The sequence below is a fragment of the Schistosoma haematobium genome, chromosome ZW (assembly GCF_000699445.3).
Source record: "Schistosoma haematobium chromosome ZW, whole genome shotgun sequence".
NCBI classification, from domain to species: Eukaryota; Metazoa; Platyhelminthes; class Trematoda; order Strigeidida; family Schistosomatidae; genus Schistosoma; species Schistosoma haematobium.
The window spans coordinates 11,589,610-11,612,997 of NC_067195.1; the positions used below are offsets into that span (position 1 = coordinate 11,589,610).

General features: G+C 39.5%; 2 protein-coding genes across 2 annotated transcripts; one reads left to right on the top strand and one right to left on the bottom strand.

Annotated features, from left to right (window-relative positions):
* The first annotated feature begins 375 nt into the window (after window positions 1–375).
* Window positions 376–6,431, top strand: MS3_00001076 (uncharacterized protein). Its single transcript, XM_051208588.1, has 2 exons — window positions 376–6,312; window positions 6,353–6,431. Exon 1 carries the CDS (start codon window positions 729–731, stop codon window positions 1,182–1,184), a length of 456 nt encoding a protein of 151 aa, XP_051070391.1. The 5' UTR covers window positions 376–728; the 3' UTR covers window positions 1,185–6,312; window positions 6,353–6,431.
* A 13,615-nt stretch (window positions 6,432–20,046) lies between these two features.
* On the bottom strand, window positions 20,047–21,282 carry B3GALT1_2 (Beta-1,3-galactosyltransferase 1; the record flags this gene model as incomplete). Its single annotated transcript, XM_012945903.1, has 1 exon — window positions 20,047–21,282. One exon carries the CDS (start codon window positions 21,280–21,282, stop codon window positions 20,047–20,049), a length of 1,236 nt encoding a protein of 411 aa, XP_012801357.1.
* Window positions 21,283–23,388: the final 2,106 nt, after the last annotated feature.

A 23,388-nucleotide genomic window follows, 5' to 3' on the forward strand; every position in this document is an offset into this window, starting at 1 on the left:
GGGATCGCCCAATCGTGCCGAAACATTATCGACGCAATGTCTTCAATACATTGCACAAACTTTCTCATCCAGGTGTTCGAGCAACCATCAAGCTTGTAGCAGAACGATTTTGCTGGCCTGGCATGAATAAAGACGTGAGGGAGTGGGCACGCTCCTGTGTAAGCTGCCAAAAATCTAAGGTTATCAGACACAATAAATGTCCCTTAGGCTCATTTAAAACTCCCGATGTTCGTTTCGACCATGTTCATCTGGATTTGGTAAGACCGTTACCAGATTCGAATGGATACGTTTATCTTTTAACTTGCGTAGACCGTTTCACTCGATGGCCAGAAGCAGTACCTATCAACGACATCACTACTGAAACATTGACTCGCGCCTTCGTCGAACGATGGGTAGCAAACTTCGGCTGCCCTTCAACCATCACTACAGATCGCGGACTTCAGTTTGAATCTGAACTTTTCCGTCGTCTGACCACACTTTTAGGAATCACTCGCTTCCGAACGACCGCCTACCATCCACAAGCAAACGGGTTGGTAGAACGTTTTCATCGACAACTAAAAGCTTCACTATCAGCTGCAAACGTTTCACAGTAGACCAACGCTCTTCCACTCGTCTTACTAGGTATTCGCGATGCAGTGAAAGCTGACATTGGATATACTGCGGCTCAACTCGTTTATGGAACGACACTTCGACTTCCAGGAGAATTCGTGGATCCTTCATCCTATTCAATGAACATGGATCTAACCTCCTACACGCACAGGCTTACAAACGCCATGCGTTCAGTTAAACCTGCTTCCACTCCACCACAATCCACCGATGTTATCGTTCAACCTGACTTACGATATAGTACACACGTTTTCGTTCGTCGAGACCCGCGTCGACGACCATTCGAATCAGCATACGAAGGACCTTTCAAAGTTCTTCAACGTGAATCTAAGTACTATATAATCGATAAGAACGGAGCAAACGCTAGCATCAGCATCGATGGCCTCAAAGAAGCGTATTTAGAAGGAAATCCCATTCACGTCGATTTTCATTCGGTACAATCGAACGACACGACTCCACCCATAATTCCTCAATCGACAACCAACACATGCGATGATACTCCGAATGTATCTGAAAATAAACTTAAAACGACGCGTTCAGGAAGAAGAGTTAGATTTCCAGAACATTTAAACGACTAATGCACGTAAGGCACTACTCGACATTTAATATTATCTCAATCTTTTATTTAACGATATATAATATATTTTTATTTCAATAAAAACAACAAAAAAACAAACTTTTTTTAACGCTAATACGTGTGCTTGAGTATATTTTCCATTTTTTCGCCGACATTGTGTTTTTACACACATGCGAGTGTATTTCGACATACACGTAAATTTTCTTTTCCAGGACGGCTGGAAAAGAACGAGGAAGTTTATGAGGAGCCGAAATTTTCATTGTATTTTTTCTTTTTTACTATGTTGTACCTCGGTCCCATATAGTAAGGAAAGACGACCAGACGATGCTAATCCTAGCAAGCTATCAGAAGAGTGTTTACCAATGACAAACACGCTGGGTATAAACTTCTGGCTGGCCACGTCTTAGGGTCATCACTAACCCACTAGGGCGGGAGTGACCTGTAGCGCTAAATAAATCCCCAAAATAAATAGCTCTGTAAGTTTTCGACATTGAGTGCCGACCATATGTTTTAGTGGACTCATCTAGCTGAAGACGCTCAGTCATGCATCCGTACCAGATCACGTGTGGTAACGCTGTGCTCAACATCTACCGCAATCTCTAGCCAGATTAGATCAGAGAATTCCGATATATTGGTAATCGCCAAATGCACTCTTCTGATCTCCTCGAATCTGTCTTTTGATTTGTCTGGGTGGGAACGAAATATATTAGGTGTTACTGGTAAAATCGTTGTCAAACACTGAATACCTGTGCCATCTTGTACCTTACCATCTGTTTACGTTCTGCTAATAACGAAGCAAACCATGAGTACAGTGGGTTGTTTATTCCGAAGGACTTTAGTTTGACGAGTATCCTTTTGTGTGAGACCTTATCAAAGACTTTCTTAAAGTCTAAGAATAGGACTGATACAAGGAGTCCGCTGTCTCGTTTCAGAGTTATATCATTTAGGTAGTCTAATATTGCATGATCTGTACCTAAGAAATTCATGCTGGAGGGTCGAGATGAGATTACTAGTTAGTAGATGTTGGACTACAGCCGCCTTATTTACTTTTTCCATCACTCTGGATATCACTAAAGTTAGGTTTATGGGCCGGTAATTTTCAACGTTTGCTTCAGGTCCTGTTTTAATTTGAGAATGATATGTGTAGTTTTCCAGGCAGTAGGGTAACACGCTGTAGATAGTGATATCGCGAATAGTTTGAGAAGCAAAACACGCATATCATCACCTCCATGTTTTAGCATGCTAGATGGAATACCATCTGGTCCATCAGTGTAGGAGGGTTTCAATGTACTGATTGCCTTGGAGATATTTTGTACATTGAATTCTACACTAGTAGTTTCACAAGGAGGTACTGGGATATGTTCGGAATCATTAAGTAGTTTTTCGTTAGTTAGTGAGAAACAAAAGTGTTCACTAAATAATTCTGTGACAAGTTTGGGATCTTCGTACACTTGTTTGCCTTTAATGAATATACTCCCTTTCGATTTAGAGCGTTCAAGTTTATTCTGGAGTAGTATGGTGAGTGCAGAGGAGTTATTATCAAGTTCAACTGCACGTTTTTCCTGTGTGACTGCTTTTTGTTTACTTATTGCCTCTGTTCGGACAAGTATTTCTGTCATCGTTACTAAAGAGGAAAAGTCATTTAAGTTGTGGAATCGAGTACAATGTCTTTGAAGACGTCTTCTTGTACTGACCGGTATATAGAGATCTTTGGGGGGCGTAGGTCTACAGTATTCTAAAGGTGCGATGTTGTTGATGATACTTTTGATGTTGTGATAAAATATATTGGTTAATGTGTCGGTATTGTTTGAGGTGAAGAAATTTCTCCAATCAGTGCTTCTTAGGTAATTGTGGAAGTTATTCCAATCAACCTTGCAATAGTTTCTACGAAGTGTTACGGTTTTACTTCTACCGGTTGTGGTTTTTATATTAAGGCTGCATATGACAATGTTATGATCACTACCTGGGAACTTTTTTCCAATATACAAAGTATTGAGGATGAGGCCACAGGTAAAGACTGAGTCCAAGATGTTTTGATGTCTAGTAGGGCTATTGACATACTGAGTCCACTGTCCAAGCTCTAGACATTCAATAAATGATTCATAACGTCTCGGCGCTTTGACTGGGAGCCAAGAAATTTCGGGCACGTTGAAGTCACCAGAAATAAGCTTGCCTGTGAATGGAAGGGATGATGCTAGTGTGAATACCTCCGATAATACTGCTATTTCATCTATTGATGCGTTAGGTTGACGACAAACACAGTCGGGCAGTAAGGTAACGGAATTCGACGGCTTTAATACAATCCACACCGAATCCTTCAGTTTGTTTAGTTCAGGCATATCACATAGTAGTGAGTTTAGGCTAGAGTGAGCGTGAATAAGGCATCCTCCGCCTCGTTCATTCAACCTATCACTTCTATATAGGAAATGGCTATCAAGAGATATACTTCGGTTGGAAATATTACTGTTTGTCCATGCTTCAGATATCATTATAAGTGATGGTTGATATATGGATACAAACAGGGCTAGATCCGTCTTTTTGTTGCAGATCGATCGAGCGTTGATAATACATCTATTAAGCAAGTGGCCTACTAAGTTAAAATGGGTGAGGGTATTTCGGATAAAGTCGTCGTAACCCTCGCGGGTGTGAGATGAGTTTGAAGTGAGAGATTGAATGTTCTTCATTAGCTCGGTATTTTGATAGCTAGACTTAGTGGGAGACGTATCAGATGAGCTAGTGGAGTTGATTGGGGAGTTTACCCAGGAGGAAAGGGTGGGAGTACTCCCTGATGGAAACTGTACGGAGGGAACAAGTTTATGTTTTGCATGTGGCTTGAAATGACTTGGGCTATATGCTTCAACAAAGGTGTCACTAGGGGTCTTATTCCAAAAAAATCTTGTACAGGCCTACTGTGAAGTGTATGGTTATTTGCAAAATAGTCTTGATGGTTAGACTCGTAGCCCCTGTTATGGCTATTTACGTTAGCGTGGGAGGGGTCTGCTACGCGTAAGTGGGAGGAGTTGCGACTGTTATTATACATGGGAGCCGTTTTTATGTGATGGGTTGGTACTAAAGGGTGTGAAAAGTTTTCTTTCTGAGAATAATTACAGTTGTGATCCTGGGGAATGTAGGTAGGGTGTGGAGTGAGAAACCTATTATTACCATTCTTATTAATGGTTTTAGGCTTCAGGGGGTGACTTGGGTGGCCAGTTCTCTGACAGTTTCCGTTAGTCTGCGTGCAAGACGGCTTGGTACGCTGAAGCCCACCACCCATTTTGCAACTTAGAGGTGTTGAAGGCAAGTTATACGATAGCAGCAGGAGAACCTGTTCACTGTTCTTGAGATACCTATAGAGCAGTTGGGTTCAATCTTATGTGTTTCCCTATTCGGTATCGTGAGTTTTGTCCCCCCACCCTTTATTGTCAGATCTGGAGTCTTTCGTTGTCTCTGTGAGATGAATTTAGGTTCATTCAAGTCTACTTGTGAGGTATCTTTAGGAGGACAAATTTTCAAGTGTATAGGCTTAGTTAGATGTGTGTTGTCACACGACTCACATTTTAGTACATTACTGGGCGAACAGCTGGGATTAGTCATGTCGTTATGGTTTTTGGTATCTACGACTGTCAACCGAAACGTTGTACACTAAAAACTGACAAAAATGGATAAAACGGGTAGTACAAAAGATAAGGATAAACTGAAACTAGCATTGATGTGAAAAACTGAAAAACCGAATAGTAAACTGAAGCAAAACCACAGTTAATTATTAGGTTGGGTATGACTCAAAAAGAAAAGTAATCTGCGGAACATAAAGCTGATGCAGATTCTCTAGAGCCTAAGACACAGCAAAATTTTGAGAAATCCAAATCACCTTCGAACTAAACTTCCCGTTCGTAAAACTCGCGAAGAAGTTAACTTTGACGAATAAATCTTTTTCTCTTGACAATCTTATTTATCCTTTCCTGGTTTTCTTGCTGTCTAGAAACATTACCTTTGATTCTAAATGGTGGATTGTCTGAAGTCCCCTTTTCAGCGAGGAATACACTACTTTAAACTTGTTTATTCATGTCACTTTTCGATTTATCGAAATCGATCTAAAAACTCGTCATTGCATTTTGGTTATTCGAACTCTTCTGCTGATACGTGAGCCACAATGTTCTCACTTCCTTCTAAGTTGAGCCATTTTACTCCCAAAGGCATCCCAGCTCCTGTATTCACTGCTTTAGCCTTAGCACTTGGTGATAATCCACGTGATGCGTAATGCGTAGAAGTCAGGTTACCTTTCACCTATCTTTACTAGTTCAGTATAAATAACTCAGTTATGATTACCAACCTATAAACCACAAGCCTTTTAGTCGTGTTATGCTATAGAGCACGATTAACGAATCCGTCCAATAAATAACTAAGGAAATGAAAATAATTAAGTATTCTTGTACATACTTCCACATCTTAGAGCACAGAACAAAGCCTGGTAGTTCTGTTCTAGGTATGATAGCAAGTTTCAAGTGAGCGACCCTAGACTTATTTGGCAGAAATGTTCAGTTGATTTGGCCATAAAACACTTTCTTAACGGATATATGTGACGACACCATATGCAGGCTTGAAAGCATCAGTGGAACTATGAATACTGGCAGGTAATGACACAAACTTTGGTTTTAATCTTTCAGCTTTTTATATGCCCACACAAACAACTCCATTCTGCTTGGCAATCCATGAGTATCTCTAAGTCCCAGTCTAGCTTTTCATTATTGGGTAGCTCATGTTTGTGCTTCCATTACAAGGATATATGAAAATGCCCATCATACATTTGTACTGACTTTGATACAGCATTGAGTGCCGTAGGATATCAATATGATACGACTTAGTGGGTCTTTCCCGAGCTTCCGATTTTGGGGAAAATTCCGAAGCCAAATGACCTTCACCAATGTTTGGGGAAATCCCCAAAGCCGAATGACCTTGACCAAGGTTAAAGGGGAACTTTGGGGATTTCCCCAGGTCTGTGGAAATTTTGGGGTTTTTGTGCTATTTCCCCAAAATTTACTATAGCGGCTTCCCCAAAATCGGGAGATGAAGTTGAAATCAGTTGCGTTTTGTCGTTCAACATTACCCTCCAATTCCTCCTTAGCTGAGAGGTGATTAAGTATATAGTTACTCTTACAGAGTTTTTTCTAGGGTCCAAACAGCATCCGACCCAATAGAGCTCTTACATCGTACGGCTCATTCACCTTTCCAGTCCTCATATCTTTTGTCTCGTGTACATGTAGTGAGTTACAGCCAATTGATAACTCAATACTCTACTCTTCTGCTCCTCAAAAATTTATATCCTTCACGTAGTATCAGGATGCTATCTAATACGCTATTGGTACAATTCTGTTCATCAGCGGTAGTTTTTCGCTCATCAACACGTTTTAGATCTTAACAGTCGATAGAAAATCTAACGTATGCAATTCTGCATTGACCTCTTTGCATGCAAACGACGATTTATCATCAAAATTCATTGAAGACACCATTTTAAGTTTTCTATTGAGACTTATTAGCTAGATGATCTGTAATGAGAGAAGTGTCCACTCCACTATCTATAAAAGTGCAAGTCGAGATGACCTTCTCGGCATATTTTAGTTGTACAGGAATTATAACTAACCCAACTCCTTCTCAACAGTAATTTTTGAGCATCTCAGCTCTATCAAGCCCATCATCATTTTCCGTTTCCTTACATTGATAATAATTGACATAGATGTCTTCAGCAGTGTTTATCCGTTGCTCCCGCTTTATGTGAAGCAGAGTTTGGTGCCACAAACCGCATTATTTAAATGTACATGATCTTGGCTACCAAAAGTTTTCTGCTGCATGGTTCGTCTCCAAGAAAAAGTTAAATAACTTGTACCTAAGAGTAAATTCTTTCCTTTCTCTAACATCCTTATCTTCAAACACCTGGCACTGATCTAAAGAATGATTCCCTGAGCACACCAAACAAAATGAACCGTAGCAACCATAGCCATCATGTAAGGGGACATTGTAATTACTGGTAGATGCATAGGATATCTTTGCTGTATCATAATCTGTACTACATTTTCCCTTCACAAAACCAACATCTCTGTTGTCAGTACTGTTATCTCGGCTAACAAGTCGGCCGTATCTAGTGTTAGAAATATCAGCTTTTTCCATGACAAACTCATTAAGCTCGCCAACCATATGCTCTCGAGCTCCTTTAATAATCTACTAGGCTACCTTTGGTGGCTCTCGTTGGGCTTGCAATGTTAATTTCAGTAGTTCTGGAGGAGTTGAAATCAGAAACGTAATTCATCTTCTCTAGAGTCAAACTGCATGCTTGCATTCCCCGTGACAAAATTTTAAAACCATCTGGTTAGTTCTTTTGTATATTAGAAAAACACAACAGGTAGACAATAAATGTGCGTGCTACAACGTGCCCTCGATCAAAAGTCTCTACCAAAAGCTTTAATGCTTTGAAATAACATATCTCCGGTTCTAACATACTATAATGAATGATAGCGACTCTAGCTTCTCCGTTACAATATTGGGTCCCAAATCCAATATTCTCACTGTCGTTTCTAATAAAACTGCAGTAATTTATTGGTTTACCACCTGATCTCAAGATCTCCCTATTTGGTAACTACAGATGTTTTAGTATTGCATTCTCGCTGTTGCTAAGTGACTGGCCGAAACCACTTCCCTGGCGACACGACTTTACTAGTTTTATTTATTTCGCTGATTGGGTTAAACCTGACACGGCTGACTCTAGTTCTGTCGGGCAGTTGGCTTAGAGTTCACTCCTATGAAGTTGGTCTTCGTCATAATCTCCCAGATAATAATGTCATAACACCAGAATCTCATCAGATTTATGGTACTTATTAGAAGCCATTTCAGTAGGCATATTGAATTTACTGTTTGAAACTTTGTACGAAGTAGTCTCCTGCAGGCGCAATTCTAAGCGACAGGCGAGGCTTTTAAACACAGAGTTTAAGCTTGCCTAAGTCAAAACTATAGCGTTAATTAAGTCCCCATAATAGTTCTATAAGTTTTCTCAATTTGATGCTGGCCGCATTAGTTTTACTGAACTCAACTACCTGAAGTTGCTTGGTCACGCATCTTCACCAGATCACCGGTGAATACACCGTTATACTTACTTACTTATGCGCACACGTTACCACACATGGTGGAGCATAGGTCGCGCACCTGCATTCTCCATCCAACTCTGTCCTGGGCCATCCCTTCCAGTTCTGAAGATAATAATTACAGAATTCACGCCAGTTTACAGACATGATCAATTTGATATAAATAGTAACATTAGATGTGGAGAACAAACATGTGATATGAGATAGTTTTAAGTACACCAGTTCAGCAGTTGTTTAGGTAGTACATGTTTTACAGTAATCCAATGTGCCAGCCAGAAACTTAATTTTTCTTAAGAGGACAGCCAGTTGATTTATGAACAGTGTATTTAAGGTCATTTACTGTGCCAGAACGAATTGATGATAATTATTTATAACTAAAGAAAGTAAAACGAAAACAGAGAGCACAGAACAACAAAGCAATAACTACTAAAATATGTAAATGAGGTCTAGTATAATGCATGTGTCATGTGACACAGTGATATACTGTTAAAGTTAGATATTATTAAAATAGGTTCGAGTTGCCAGGATTCGTGTTAACGTAAGGTGACGGCAGATAGGTAGTTTTGCTTAGTAAATTCACTAATAATAATGGCCAAACATTTAAAGTTCCTATAATCTCAAATGTGGTATAAGACAAACTTACAGGTGCTAAAACACTTAATTCATTTTCAGAAGAACAGTATGAATCAGTGCATCGGATAAAGAATAGGAGTGATTTGATCGCACGGATAGATTGTGGTAGGTTATTCCAGAGTCTGGAAAATTTACAGGTAAAGTACTTTATATAGAGAGATGATTTCAAACGATTTTGTTTCACTAGTAACAAGGAGTTACGGATGTCGTAGTGTGAAGTTTCTGCATATTGAATTACTTGCTTGGATGTAAAGGATAGTTTATCGAGTATTTTGAAGAAAAAGATAGGATTTAGTTTCGTTTCAGCTTTCATACAGGGTCGAGCCCAGGTTTATTACATCTAGAATTATAAGTTGAGGTACAATCAGTTCCAAGAATCCGAAGTATAAATCATCTCTGTACTTATTCAAACCTTAATTTACCCTTTATGCGTACACTGCTAAGAATAAACGTGAAATATTCTAGCAGTGGTTGAACATCAACTTGTGCATCAAAATTCGTGACCCAATCTTATAAAGGTTTCAAGTTATGCAACCTACAAGACGTTGAGACTTAGACGTCTGTTTCAATACCTGTTCTGTAAACGAAAAATCGTAGGAGTACCTAAGTCCTAATTCTAATACTGTATGTAACTTAGATAACACCTCACTGTTTACAGTAAGATCTAAGTTGAGAGATGTATTAGCAAAGCATATCCAGCCAAATTTAGCTCTGTTAGGCTTTAGCTGTCATTTTGAATACCACTGCGCAACCTTGTTAAGCTCCATGCTGATGCAATTTCGCATATTGTTTAGCTCATGAGGAGAAAATAAATACACTACCTGAAGATCATATGCATATAGAAGAGGCTTATCCACACAAAAGAATTTTATAAATATTGTTGATAAACACTAGAAAGGGCAAAGAGCCGAAGACACTACCTTATATAACACCGCTTCTGACAGGGAAAGCGTTAGGCAATGAAGGGTTAATTTTAAATATTTACTGTCGGTGGCTGATGAAGGAATCAAGCCAAGCAATTAGAGGGTTCCGAACGCCGTAAGATGCGAGCTTATCTATAAGAAGTTGGTGGTTAACCATGTCGGAGGCCAAAAAGTTCATTATTTTGATAAAGTGGGTTAATTTGTTGAACTTGACTTGGTGGACAGTTAAGGCAGGTACCTGTTAGTTGCGGTTAAGTCGATGGTGCATAACCTGGAGGTATATCTCGCCATTGAGAAAGTGATGAGAAAAGTTACGTCTTACAGGTTTAATATTCAAAACGTTTGAGGGTAAACCTGGGGCACTTTGGTTCACTGCGGTCTGTCTAATATTAGGCCTGCTTATACAATGGTTGTAATGGCCGTCTTGTATGACGTCTGGATGAAGTGTGCCCTTATACCCCCCCACTATGAGTAGGGTAAAGCATGGTGTCGGGAAGAATATTTTTATTTTTGGTTAGAGGACTATCGTAGTAGTTTTGGTATTGGGTCTGTATATACCTTCGTCTTACATAGTATAGACTTTTTGATCTCAACAGCTTTTTTAACAGCCTTCAAATTAGAACAAGGTATTTAGTTGTGGGCTTCTAAAGTTACACTGGAAAATGTCGGATTAAAGTCTCAGTTAGATATACATGGTCATCAAAAGTCACTGCAGGCATAAGAGGCAAATTAGCAATCTTCTTTAGTAAATCATATTACTGACTAACACTAGATAGGTTAGCTACATCAATGGGTGCAGCTGCTGAGGCAACGAGATTCATTAGGATCTCAACATCGTTATTTTCATTTAACTTAGGCTTTTACACGAGTCTTGAGTTAGTGGTCTTGTCTGAGACTATACGACTGTTTCTGAACTTCGTAATCGAGCAGAGTAGCCGTTCGGAGTCTTTCAACTGAGAATTGAATCTGAAGAAGACCGAGCACGAGTATTTCTGGTGCTTTTTTCGAAGTCAAATATATTGGCATGGACTATCATGGAGGTTAGTTGCCTTTAACATCGAATTCCTTACAGAGTTAATGGCCATTCTGTCAGGTGTATTAAAAATAATCATGTTAACACGAACGATCATTCGCTTAGTAACTTTGCTAGCGATAGAATCTGTAACAGATTCTACTTTGATAATGTTTCCAAGTCCCGCAGGAACTATATCCCTTGACATTGACAGTTTAAGGGGCGATAGTGACTTTAGTTATTGCATAAGATCATCATGCTTTGATAAAGAGCTAGAAAGTAACACCACTTTAGAACGCATATCGCTTAATTACTCATAGATAGTGTCTAATTCATTATTAATATTATCGATGCGGGGAGACTATAATTTGTGAACAAACCAATCACATGTAAGATAACAGGATTTGGATTTTGGCGCGAAATTCACTCATCTATTTGGAAAAACAGAGTTTTTAGTAAACGGAATACTATCAATAAGACATTAAATAAGAGAGATTAGTTCAGCGAAGAGTTCTCTTTTCGGCAAATTCATTTTCGAGGCTTTAGAACCGCAAATATATATACTTGTTTTTACAGGATGATATTAATACTGATAATAAATTTCCGTTATACATGATGACAGTGAGCTTACATAGACAAAGTTAATGAAAAGTTTATAAAAAAAAGGAAAGTTTAATGATAGTTATGGCATTGCAGCTGATGTCAGTTCGTGATGAAAACCCTAAATTTTCATTATAATTCCTTACACGGGTTTATAACCCTCATTTGTTCCTGGTTATTAAGTGGTCACTCTCAAGGTCAGTCTGTAGTTGCTGAAAGGTCGTTCACAAATTATAGTCTCCAAAATCGATACTTTTTGATTTTGGGGTGGGACTAATTTAAAAGTTAGAAGCTGACTAATCCAGCAGCAGGTGTGGCATAAGACCATCTTCAAAATCATCTGATTCAAAAGGAGTTGCAGAGCATGGGGAATATATTCCTCATTACCTATAGGTAATGACAGAATTGTTATTATCCAAAAACTTACGGTTTTTTCGAGCTCAATTTTTGTCAGGCAACGCATTTTGGCTTATGTTTTAGTTCTAATGCTATTTATGAGTTATACTCTAGGATTCAACGATATTTAAACATTTTATATTAGATACCGTGCTATTGTAACGCTAAGTTCGAAAGTACAGCGACAGTACTGAATGGTTCAAATGGTTGTGGACGGAATAGAAGAAGCTTTCGCTTAACAGGCTTCCGTGTCTAGTAGCAGGGGATCACCAAATCCTCCAGGCAGGAACCTAGGTATGTTAACAATAAAAGAGGAAAAGAAATTGGTAAATCATAGTGCGATGCTGTCCTTGGTCCTTAAGAATAGGTCAAGTTGCCTCTTGAAGGACTCCTGAGAAGTCGCTTGGACTAGCTCGGCCGGCAGCGAATTCCAGCTTTTGACAACTCTTAAGGAGTAGAAGTTGTGTCTACATTCCGTCTTGCTATGTTGTGTTTCCAGTTTCTGGGTGTTACCCCTTAGGTTATTGTTCGAACTAAGCTTAAGTAGATGTTTAAGAGGATGTCCAGAAGTGTTAAGAATACTATAAGCCATTAATAAATCACCTCTAAGACGCCTATATTCTAGTGGGTAAAGGTCTAGTGAACGGAGGCGTTCTTCGTAAGGCTTAGATTTGAGTCCTCGAACTGATTTCGTGGCTCGCCGTTGGATACGCTCCAAAGTGACCTTATCCTTTTGGAGTGAGGGGGGGAGTACTATGTTTCCGTACTCTAAATGGGGACGGATGAAACTATTGAAGATTGTGTGGAAAGTTCTTCCGTCAAACTGACCAAAAATGCGCCTCAACGTTACCAGTGCAAGGTTTGCTCGGAAGGCATTTTTGTCACAGTTAGCGTAAGACTTTAAGTCATGGGGCACCAGGACTCCTAAATCTTTTTCGACTTGGGATACTACTAGAGAGGAGTTTCCTAAGTTGTAACTGTAGTTTGCGACATGTCGCAGATGGACTACTTTACACTTTGAAGTGTTAAAGGTAAGTCCGTTATCGTCTGCCCAACTATGAAGTCGAGTCAGATCCTCTTGAAGAGCCTGTATATCGTCTTGGTTGCGTATCTCTCTCCAAAGTTTCACGTCGTCGGCAAAAAGTAATAAGTCTGACGTTACCTGTTGAGGAAGATCATTTATGTAAATCAAGAAGAGAAGAGGCCCTAGTACTGAGCCCTGGGGGACCCCACTAGAACATTCCATAGCTTGAGATAAAGTGAAATTAACCCTAACCTTAAAGTGTCGATTTTTTAGGTATGAAGTAAGCCAGTCGATTAGAGGTGGTTTGATACCTAGTCGTTTGAGCTTGTTGATAAGACACAAGTGGTTAACCTTATCAAAAGCTTTTGAGAAATCAAGGTAAATGACATCAACCTTTCCCTTGCGATCGAGGATGCTTGTCCATCTGTCCACCGCAGTCAGCAGGTTGGTTATACAAGAGTAACCCTTCCTGAAACCATGCTGTTGGGGTGAGAAGAAATTTAAGGACAGTAGGTAGTCATTTAAACCGTCGCATATCAGGGACTCCATGAGTTTTGAAGGTAACGACAGAAGAGCTACCGGCCGGTAACTTGAAGGTTCATTGCGTCGACCACCTTTGAAAATTGGTGTGATGTGAGCCAACTTCCAATTTTCCGGTAGTTTGCCTCGGCTAAGCGAGTGTGAAAACATCACGCTAAGCGGCGTTGCCAGGATTGAGGCTGCCTCCCTCAGTATGGCAGGATGAACCATATCCGGGCCAGGAGAAGTGTCAAGTCGTAAGTGCTGCAGTTTCCGGAACACCAAGTCAGCGCTTAGGTCCACTTCAGAAAGTCCTGTGGAATTGCAGATGAAACTGTCGTCAATAAAGTTGATATCAGCCGGTTGAAATGTTTGAGAGTAATGGGCCGCCAGAAGGTTAGCGGCGTCGCCATCGTTGTTGGTCGGGCCGTTAAGACCTAGCAGTTGAGAAACTCCTGTTTTGGCTTGACGAAGAGAGGCTGCATAACGGAATAGGCTTCTAGGGTTAGAGGCGAATTTGTCCATAAGCTTTGTTTGGTACTGAAGCCTATCTTCTCTTATAGCCTTCGTGCATGTGTTCCTGATATGTTTGTATTGCCTATACGCTCCATCGTTATTATTTCGTTTGTATTCCGCCCAACAGTGCCGTTTGCGGCTTAGGAGGCGGAGGGTACGGTTCTTGATTACTGTAGGTGGCTTGAAGCTTTTGGGAACCGTTTGAGGAACTGAATGGTTTGTAGCACGTAAGAGCGTGTGCAGCAAGAAGTCCCAATGACCATCCACATCGATTTGAGGGTGAACATCCCAAGCCACCTGTTGTAGATGGTCATGTAGAGCTCGCACATTCGTATATAAGCAGTTTATGCTTTCAATTTGGAACGCATGAGCTTTGTCCTGTTTTTCTGTATGAACCTTATGTGAATGGACAGGTAGCCCACCTATATGAGGTTTGCCGAGGTGGTAGGCCCTGTCCTTTACACGTTTTTTTTATCGTTTAGACAGTCCACAAGTGGAATGGTCAGCTCCAGCTTGCCTTTGTTCTTGGTCCTGACTTCGTATGGCCTATCCGGGTGCATGTGGATTCCAGGTGGCAATCGACGTCTGTTGGCACGAAATGCTTCCAGAACTGCAGCCGCCATGTGAGAAGATGGGAAGGTTATCTTCATCAGACGAGGTCTAGGATCACCGTCCTTCTTGGCTAGTCTCGTCACATGCTGAGTCAGTATGTGTTTGAGCCTCAAGGACTGTTTGATGAATTTCCATTCCCTGATGTCAGAATTTGATTGAGTAGGGTCTGCATTTTCCGGTATACCTTGGACAATTATGTTTCTTCCGCGGAAGAACTTCTCGCGAGATTCTTTAGGGACGTTTCGTATGATATTGCGCTCAGAGTACGGTATGTCGGGCAATATTCTTACGTTACCATCTGATTTCAGTAAGTGACTTGCTAGCAAGACGTCCTCTACGTCGGTAGCATTCTTAAGTGTTACTCGGAGAAGCCTCGGGTGATTTAGATGCTTAGAATCCTTTCCTCGAGTGAGCCGGGTGACCGTCAAAGGCTCTATTCTAGGAAGTTCGAGCTTTTTGTTCAATTCACCCCAGAGCATCCTGTCGTTTTTATCCTGCAGACTGAGAGGAAGGTCAGGATTGTCGACGAGGTTCATGATAATGAGAGAATCGTCACGAACTGTTGTTAATTTACCAGGTTTCACGATGGGTTCAGGTTTAATAACTTGTTTTTGGAGGTCAGTGTGCGTTTATGAATCTTGGGCTCTTTATTGACCGGACGAACAGTCTTGGGGTAGACTGTGCGACTAAATCACCAGTTATTTTCCGTGCAGCAACACTTGGGTTGCTCGGCTTAGGCGGTGATGCCTGGTTCTTTTGGGCTCTCTTAACGCGGGTCGAATCGCCTGCAGGGTTTTGGGAACCACTGTTGTGTTCAGCGACCCTGAGCTGGGAGACCCGAGTTTGCCTAGGGAGTCTAGTACCGTCGACGTAATGATGGTGCTGAGCCTCGACACGTCGTCGTTAGTGTTGATGGATGCTCCATCGATGACATACCTATCGACATCCCTATTTTTGAGTCCGTTGCGCGCTCTTGTTTGTATATCGGTTTTTTTACTGTCGTATTCCAAGTTAACTGACAGCTTGTTTCGAAGACCTGTCAGTAGGACAATGATGTTACTCAGCAAGACTACTGCGTCCGTGTTGCACGTGACACATACCCACTTTTGGTCTGACTTGCTGAGTTTGTTGTAAGCAGTTGCTGTCAGATTTGTGCATGCTTCGTGAAACCAACCTTTGCAGTTGTCACACTGCATGCCAGTTGTGACAGCAAAACGGCATCCCGGACGTTTGCATGAGTTTTTCATGACGGTGTTGAAGCAAACTATGTTATAGATGCTGGCAAAGCTTAAGACCTTTTTAAAAAAAACACTAAAATGCACACTGAAAACGGACAAAAACGGACAGAACGAGTGATGTAAACTGAAACTAGTCTATACGTGAAAAACAAAAAAAACCGAATAGTAAGCTGAGGCAAAACCACAGGTAACTATTAAATATAGTGAAACTCAAAAAAAAGTAATCTACCGAACGTATAGCTCAGGATAGATTTTTTAGAACTGAAATGGTACTTTTGTTGCGTAAGAACACAGCAAAAGTTTGATATATGCAAATCACGTTAGGACTAAACTTCCCGTTCGAAAATCGCGATGGCCTCGTTCAAATCATTTTCATGTATGCTTCCAAGTACCGACTCAATATGTTCTTTGACCTTCCAATTTTCCACTTCTCTTCATTATTCCAAGTCAGCGCTTGCCTCGTGATGCAGTTTGATGGTTTCTTTAATGAGTGTACTATCCATTTCCATCGTATTTTCCTAATTTTCTCCTCAGCTGGAAGCTGACTTGTTTTCTCCCACAGAAGGCTGCTGATGATGATATCCGACCAACGGACATTGAGTATCTTACACAGACAATTGTTTATAAGGACTAGTACATTTTCGATGATGGTTGTGGTAGTTCACCAAGTTTCAGCTCCATACATTAGAACAGTCTTGACGTTCGTATTGAGGATTCTAACTTTGATATTGGTTGACAGTTGTTTTGAGTTCCATATGTTCTTCAACTGTGGGAATGCTGTTCATGCTTTGTCAATCCTCACATTTACGTCTGCATCTGATTCTCCTTGTTTATCGATGATGCAGTTTAGGTACGTGGAAGAATCGTTATCTTCCAGAGTTGGTGTGCTTCATGTTTTATAATAGAATCTTACCTTTCCTCTGTGTATATTGAGAACTACTGCCACTGAGGTTGCTGCTACACTGGTCATCTTCTTCTGCATTTGTTGTTGCGTATGCGATAGAAGAGCCAGATCATTCGCGAAGTCCAGATCGTCCAGCTGCATCCTAGCTGTCCACTGTATCCCATTCTTCCCTTCAGATGTTGACGTCTTCATGATGCAGTAGATCGCCAGGAGAAAGAGAAAGTTTGAGAGTGTGCAACATTGCCTGACACCGATCTTTACCTTGAACGAGTCTGTGAGCTGTCGTCCATGCATGACTTTGCAGTTTAATCCATCACGGGAATTCCGTATGATATTGTCTATTTTCTCAAGGACTCCGTAGTGTCGAAGAAGCCTCCATAGTGTTGTCCTGCCGATGCTATCACATGCTTTCTCGTAGTCAATGAGATTGATGTAGTGTGACGAGTTCCACTCAATTGACTGTTCAACGATGATCCGTAGTGTCGTAATTTGGTCTGTGCACGACCCATCATTCCGGAATCCAGCCTGTTGGTCTCGAAGTTGGGAGTCTACTGCATCTTTCACACGGTTCAGCAACACTCTGTTGAAAACCTCTCCTGGTACTGACGATAGTGTGATGCCTCTGTAGTTCTCACATTTGCTCAGATCTTGATGAGGTATCCTCGCTTTCAGTCCATCGGCACTTGTTCTTCCTCTTAAATATTCCTGAATAGAATGTGCAGCATGTTTGTAGTTACATCGATGTCTGACTTCAGCTACTATATTGTCAGGTCCTGCTGCTTTCCCGCTCTTGATTTTTCTGATGACCATCCTGATTTTTTCGATCGTTGGTGAAGTGACATCTATAAGAAGGTCTGTAGGTGTTGCATCGATATATGATGAATTCAGCGAGGCTGATCTATTCAAGAGTTCCTCGAAGTGTCCTATCCACCTGTTCCGCTGTTCTTGAATTTCAGTGATTGACTTGCCTACTTTGTCCGTGACCGGTCTCTCTGGTTTACTATATTTCCCTGCCAGTTTCTTCGTCGTGTCATATAGTTGTTTTATATCTCCTTCTCTTGTAGCTCTTCCACGCATTGCTAATTATCGACTCTAATGATCCTCTTCACTCGCTCGTTTACTTCTGTGTATTCAGCTTGTGCATTGACTTTCTCTGTTCTTGTTCATCTGATGTCAATCACTGTCTTCTTGTGCCCCATTTCTTGAATCCAAAACAGGGTTTCCATAGTGATCCACACATTATGATGATACTTCTTGCGACTCAGAACCTCCTAACACGTTGAAATTAGAGCTACTTTGATCCCTTTCCAGTTGTCCTCCATAGTAATTTCTTCTTCTTCTTCCTCCAGTAGATGCTGTCAGGATTGGAACCTGTTGTTGAGAGTTATGTTGAATTCGTTGAGTTTGCCAGCATGTCAAAGGAAGGCTGTATTGAATCTTTAAACTGCTGTTTGTCCAGTTGTCCATCGCTTCTTTAGCTCCAGTTTCATATTGGCAACCACCAGTTGGTGGTGATCTGAATGTGTGTCAGCCTCTCTCCTGCTTCTCACGTCTTCCATAGACCTTGTGAATGTTTTACCGATGCAAATATGGTCTATTTGGTTTCGTGGTGTGGTCCGGTTAGATTCATGTAGCTTTGTGTAAGAGTTTGTGTGGAAATATTCTCGTTTCTCCTAGTCCATGTCTTCCCATGGTATCTTCATACCCGGTGTTGTCCATTCCGACTTTGGCGTTTAGATCTCACATCAGGATGGTCAGGTCCTTCCCTGGGCACTTCGCTGTGATCGATTGCAGCCCCGAGTAGATCTGATCTTTATCTACGTCATTGCTATCATTGGTGGGTGAATAACACAGGATAACATTCATTGTGATTCGCTCCTTCTTTGTTTTGAAGGATGCTTGATGATCCTTGGTCCATGGGACTCCCATCCAATAAATGCATTTCGTGCTTCTTTGGACAGCATAAGAACAAATCCCTGAGTGTGTGTAGTATTTTCTTCTTCTTCGTAACCGGAGTACAGCAGTACCTCTCTCGAATCTATCCTTTGCTGTCCAGCTTGGGTTCAATGGGTTTCGCTAGTTCTGAGAACCACCAAGTTATATCTCATCATTTCCGTTGTTGTGAGACTGGTCCTCCTGGTCTCTCACATTTTCCGAACATTCCATATACCTATTAAAATTGTTGCTCTGGTTGTTGGAGGAAGCATAGGCCTCGTGAATTCCGAAAAATTTCGGCCTCCACCATGAGGCATCATAATTCTTTTGAAAGATTCTTCAACTTTCAGGTCAGATTTTAAATGGTATAAATTGTTTATTCTGCTTAGCGTTTTTTAGCAAGGTTGTTTCCTATGGGACTGTGTTGCCAACCCCACATACAATCATGCACCTTTAAAGTTAGGTATGGTATCCTCTTCAGACCAGCATTATCTATTGAAGAGCTACAGGCGGAAATCTACGCCACGAAACGCAACTCTCAAAACCACTAGCTAGATTAGGTCAAATGATTTCCGACAGCTTTGCAAATATAATTTGGAAACTCTTCTCTGGATGTATGACACGACATCCACCTCAACAAAGATCATCACCCCACGTTAAGCCTACTGCATCTCTGCGAAAAAAATCTGGGTGATAAGGGTGAATCGATCACAATGGTGTAGGTGTATACACTCTTCGTTTTCGTTTAAACTGTGAGATTAAAATTACTTTATATCTTTCTTTCTACGAATTAGTTTTTTCTTGCTGTACTTTATCCTTATACACAATCTTTCATATATTACTACCAGTGAAGTAACTACTTCTATGGATTCGGTGTTCATCTTGTTGTGCTAATGAGGTGCTGCAACTTGCACCGATGCATATATATGCCTGGCCCTACGTTGTAGTTTTCTGATCGATTATTTATTGAATCGTCATTTGGTATGGGGAGTATATAAAACAGCTCAAGACTTCACAACAGTAAATGAGATTTTATATGTGCGTACACAGAAATTCATTACTGGTTAAGTATAGATTATTTTGATCACTAAATATATTTATTAGTCTATCAAGAATTTTATTTAAAGTAGTATTTGTAACGATAATTGGGAATATCTGAGTAAGTATTCAGGACGAATATTTTCTTGTTTCATATATATCACATAATTATAAAAGTATGCACAATTAGAATACAAATTATTAGGACGGGTGATACTCAACAACAATACAAAAGGCAAATAAAAATGACGTTTTCTATAAATTGTCTACCAGTTTTATCTTGATTGATAGTTGAATAGATCGAGGAACAATGATTTAAAAAAGGAAGAGAAATGTGATAAGTATCGATCTAATAGTACAAAAGAAGACAAGCAAATGGTAAATTAAACAAGAGACTGTACACAAAATGTTGAGCATTTTAGGCGGTCCCATAAGAAGAATTGTGAAGCAGATTTGCCAAAACCATGACTAGAAATCATTTCATATATCTCAGATGAATTTAAATTTACAGGGTGGAATGTGTAAACTTTTTTTAAATGCATTGGTACATGCAATAACTTTTTAAGTATTATTCCCAGGTAGACATCATCAAACCGAAGATATTTTGTATAACGCATAGCTACATTTAATTCACGTGCCAAATCCATTGATAAAAAGAAATTACCTCCTGCCACATATGGAGGATAGTAACGTGGAGCATATTCTTTATCATCAACCAACCACTTTTCGTGACTACCAATATTCTTACGAACTGGTCCTGCATTATACCAGACATAACCACTGATCAAAAGTTTACGCAGCTCTGTGCTTAAACCTTCAATATAAGCAACCACATTTTTTGGATAGATAAAATAATCATCATCAACAAACATAATAATTGGGACATTTGAACAATATTTTACTGCCCAATTAATGCCAAACATAATTTTATATGTACTATTATAATAGTGATCGAGAAAATCTTGTTGAATTATATCATGATATGCATAAGATTCATTTTTTAATATGTATTTTAAACGTTCATTATTAGATGGGACATTACCAAGAAGGAAAAGATGGATGACACGACGTCCACCCCAACAAAGATCATTGCCCCATGTTAAGCGTATTGCATCTCTGCGTAGAAAATTTGATGGAGCAGATTTGATGAGAATCATTAGTTCTGGAGCTCCTCCTGTTTCTAAGAGAATGTTTCTACATTTTTGATGCTCACTCATAAGTATTGGAAATTTTGGGTCATTTATTGGACGAGATGTTACAGTCAAGTTTGAAAGAACCTGTCCAACTAGTTTTGGCATATCTATCATCATTGGATACTCCAAATCATCAGAACCAGAAGAAAAGACAGGATTTATGAATATCCGATGTGTGTTATTAGATGTTGACAAATTGTATTGTTCTTTTGAAAAAGTAGGATCAAAACTCCAGTCACGAGTTAATGTGATATTTCCAGGGATCATGTTTACATAAGCTATATCAATTGACTTAGGAACATTCTTGGCTACAGATGAGTAATTATATATGATGATTACTAGTTGAAGTATTAACGTGACAGTGAACAGCGTAGCAGCAACTGTTACTACACTTAATCTGCACGTTCGAATCCTAATATGACTCATTATGATCCTATATATAAAAAATAGCAGGGGTTTGGTAAATTAACAGCTTGAAGTAAATGGGAATAGATCATTAGCAGTTCGAAAGACAGACAACTTGTTACCAGGTATGACCTTAATTTTTTCGGTCCATTGCTGTGAAATGTACGCATAGTGTGAATAATGAAGTGGTAGCTTAATGGTTAGAGCACCTGGCTTTTAACCGTTAGTCTATAGGTTATAATTCAATATACCGATTTCCTTTTGGATATCTAAGTAATATTGTTGCTGCTCACACTCAAATATAGTGAAGTACATAAACTAGCACTTGATAAATAGGTCACAATGTTATGCTGCAAATAAAACTGATTATTGATATGAAGCGGAAAAGAGCAATATTATTAATGGATTTGACATGATAATCGTTTGGTTTAACATTTGATAATTTCAGTGCGTTATTCTATTGTATTCTGATAATTCCTGTTACGCATTCACTCGGTTTTCAAATTTGTTCAACATGAACTTAAATTTGCCTTTAAGTAACAAATGTTTAAAAGTAATCAATAACCACTGAGAAAATTTATATGTAAAGAGTGGTTGTTTTTTCACAAAATATATTCTCCGAAGTTGTAGGATAGAGTTGCTTCCCTTTTGCCTTTCCAATAGCTACGCCTAGGTTATGGACATCAGGGGCAGTATTAAAGAAAAATCCTATGTATTTACTGATCAAGTCAAATGTTGAGTTACTATTGCATTAATCTTTGAAATTACGTAGTAGCAAGCAGAATATAGCTATTGTCCTATTACATTTGAGTCAACTTAGGAGTTATGAATTCGCCAGGGTGAATCTCCGGGGTAATAGGAATTAAGGAGCAAAGACACGAAAACAGAACACGGTTGTTCCTTAGAACTTAAGGATCTTATTTTCTTAATTTGATTGCCTTTTAAGAACTTCATGTCAAACTTTATATACTTACATCGCAAACTAATCTTTATTGGATTTCTGCGACTTACACCACTACACTTAGTGTGCTTTCAGAAGCACCACATTCAGTTAAGAGCTACGAAAGAAGTGTTTTTACAGTACTATATAGTGAATAAATTAGTGACTCACTAAATAATGATATGAAATCCAAACCTCTACTAACTTAGAGCACACTTAATCTTAACGGTGGTCTAGTGGTTGAAACAATAATCTTTCAACGGAAAAGTTGCAGGTTCAAACCTCTTTCTACCTGATTTAACCTAGACAGCAAGGTGATATCAGTAGCATACACGCAAAATGAACAGATTAAACTGTAGGACATTTGCCCTAGCCACTAATATTCGAGAATATAAATAAACAATAAAAAGTTAAATCTCCGCTACCACAAACGATGATGAAATCGAAAATGCATGACTTTATATGATACTTTGGAGTAACTTTCAAAATTAACAACAAATTGGGTAACCGTAATGAGTCATAATTTAGTAGCTATTAACGTTTGCAATTTTGAAGTAATGCTTTAAATTTTTTGATTTAGTGCTTAACGAGAAAACATTTCTTAGCAAATACTATTGTCAGCAAAATTTTCATGTAGGTATACGAAAGTGAGAAACGGAAAAAGTAATTTCATTCTTTATGATTTTTTACACAACAGCTGGTCACATCAGAAAGAATGATGTGCAGTAGATGGACAAAATAAATGTCAACCCTTTATAAATCAGGAAAGTATGAGTACTACTAAGTGTTGAAGCACAAATACTAAAGTTCTAACCAAATAGGATTTCACCTACAAGAGTGACTGAAAGTTAGAAACCGCTGTTTTGATCCAATATATTGAGTCGGTAGGGTTGTTTTGACTGGTATGGTATCCCACCACTGATTTTGACATTCTAATTTTTTTAAATTGGGAATATTATTGATGACAGTGGAAAACTACACACAAAATATGGGTTTAAAAGTACAGACAAAGTCTAACAATGGGAAATATTGAACGATACCAAGTACAAATAAGAAATGAATGGGTTTTTGCCACATGGACTAATTTTGAGCCGTTTTATGTCGTCTTCGATCAACCGATTTGACGTTTTCAACAAGCACCCTACGTCTATCGTGAGCAGTACTCATGAGACGAAATCATATACGAT

Bases quoted from the DNA above. Each gene is read 5' to 3' on its own strand.
- MS3_00001076 (XM_051208588.1), top strand. From the start codon at position 729: ATGAACATGGATCTAACCTCCTACACGCACAGGCTTACAAACGCCATG.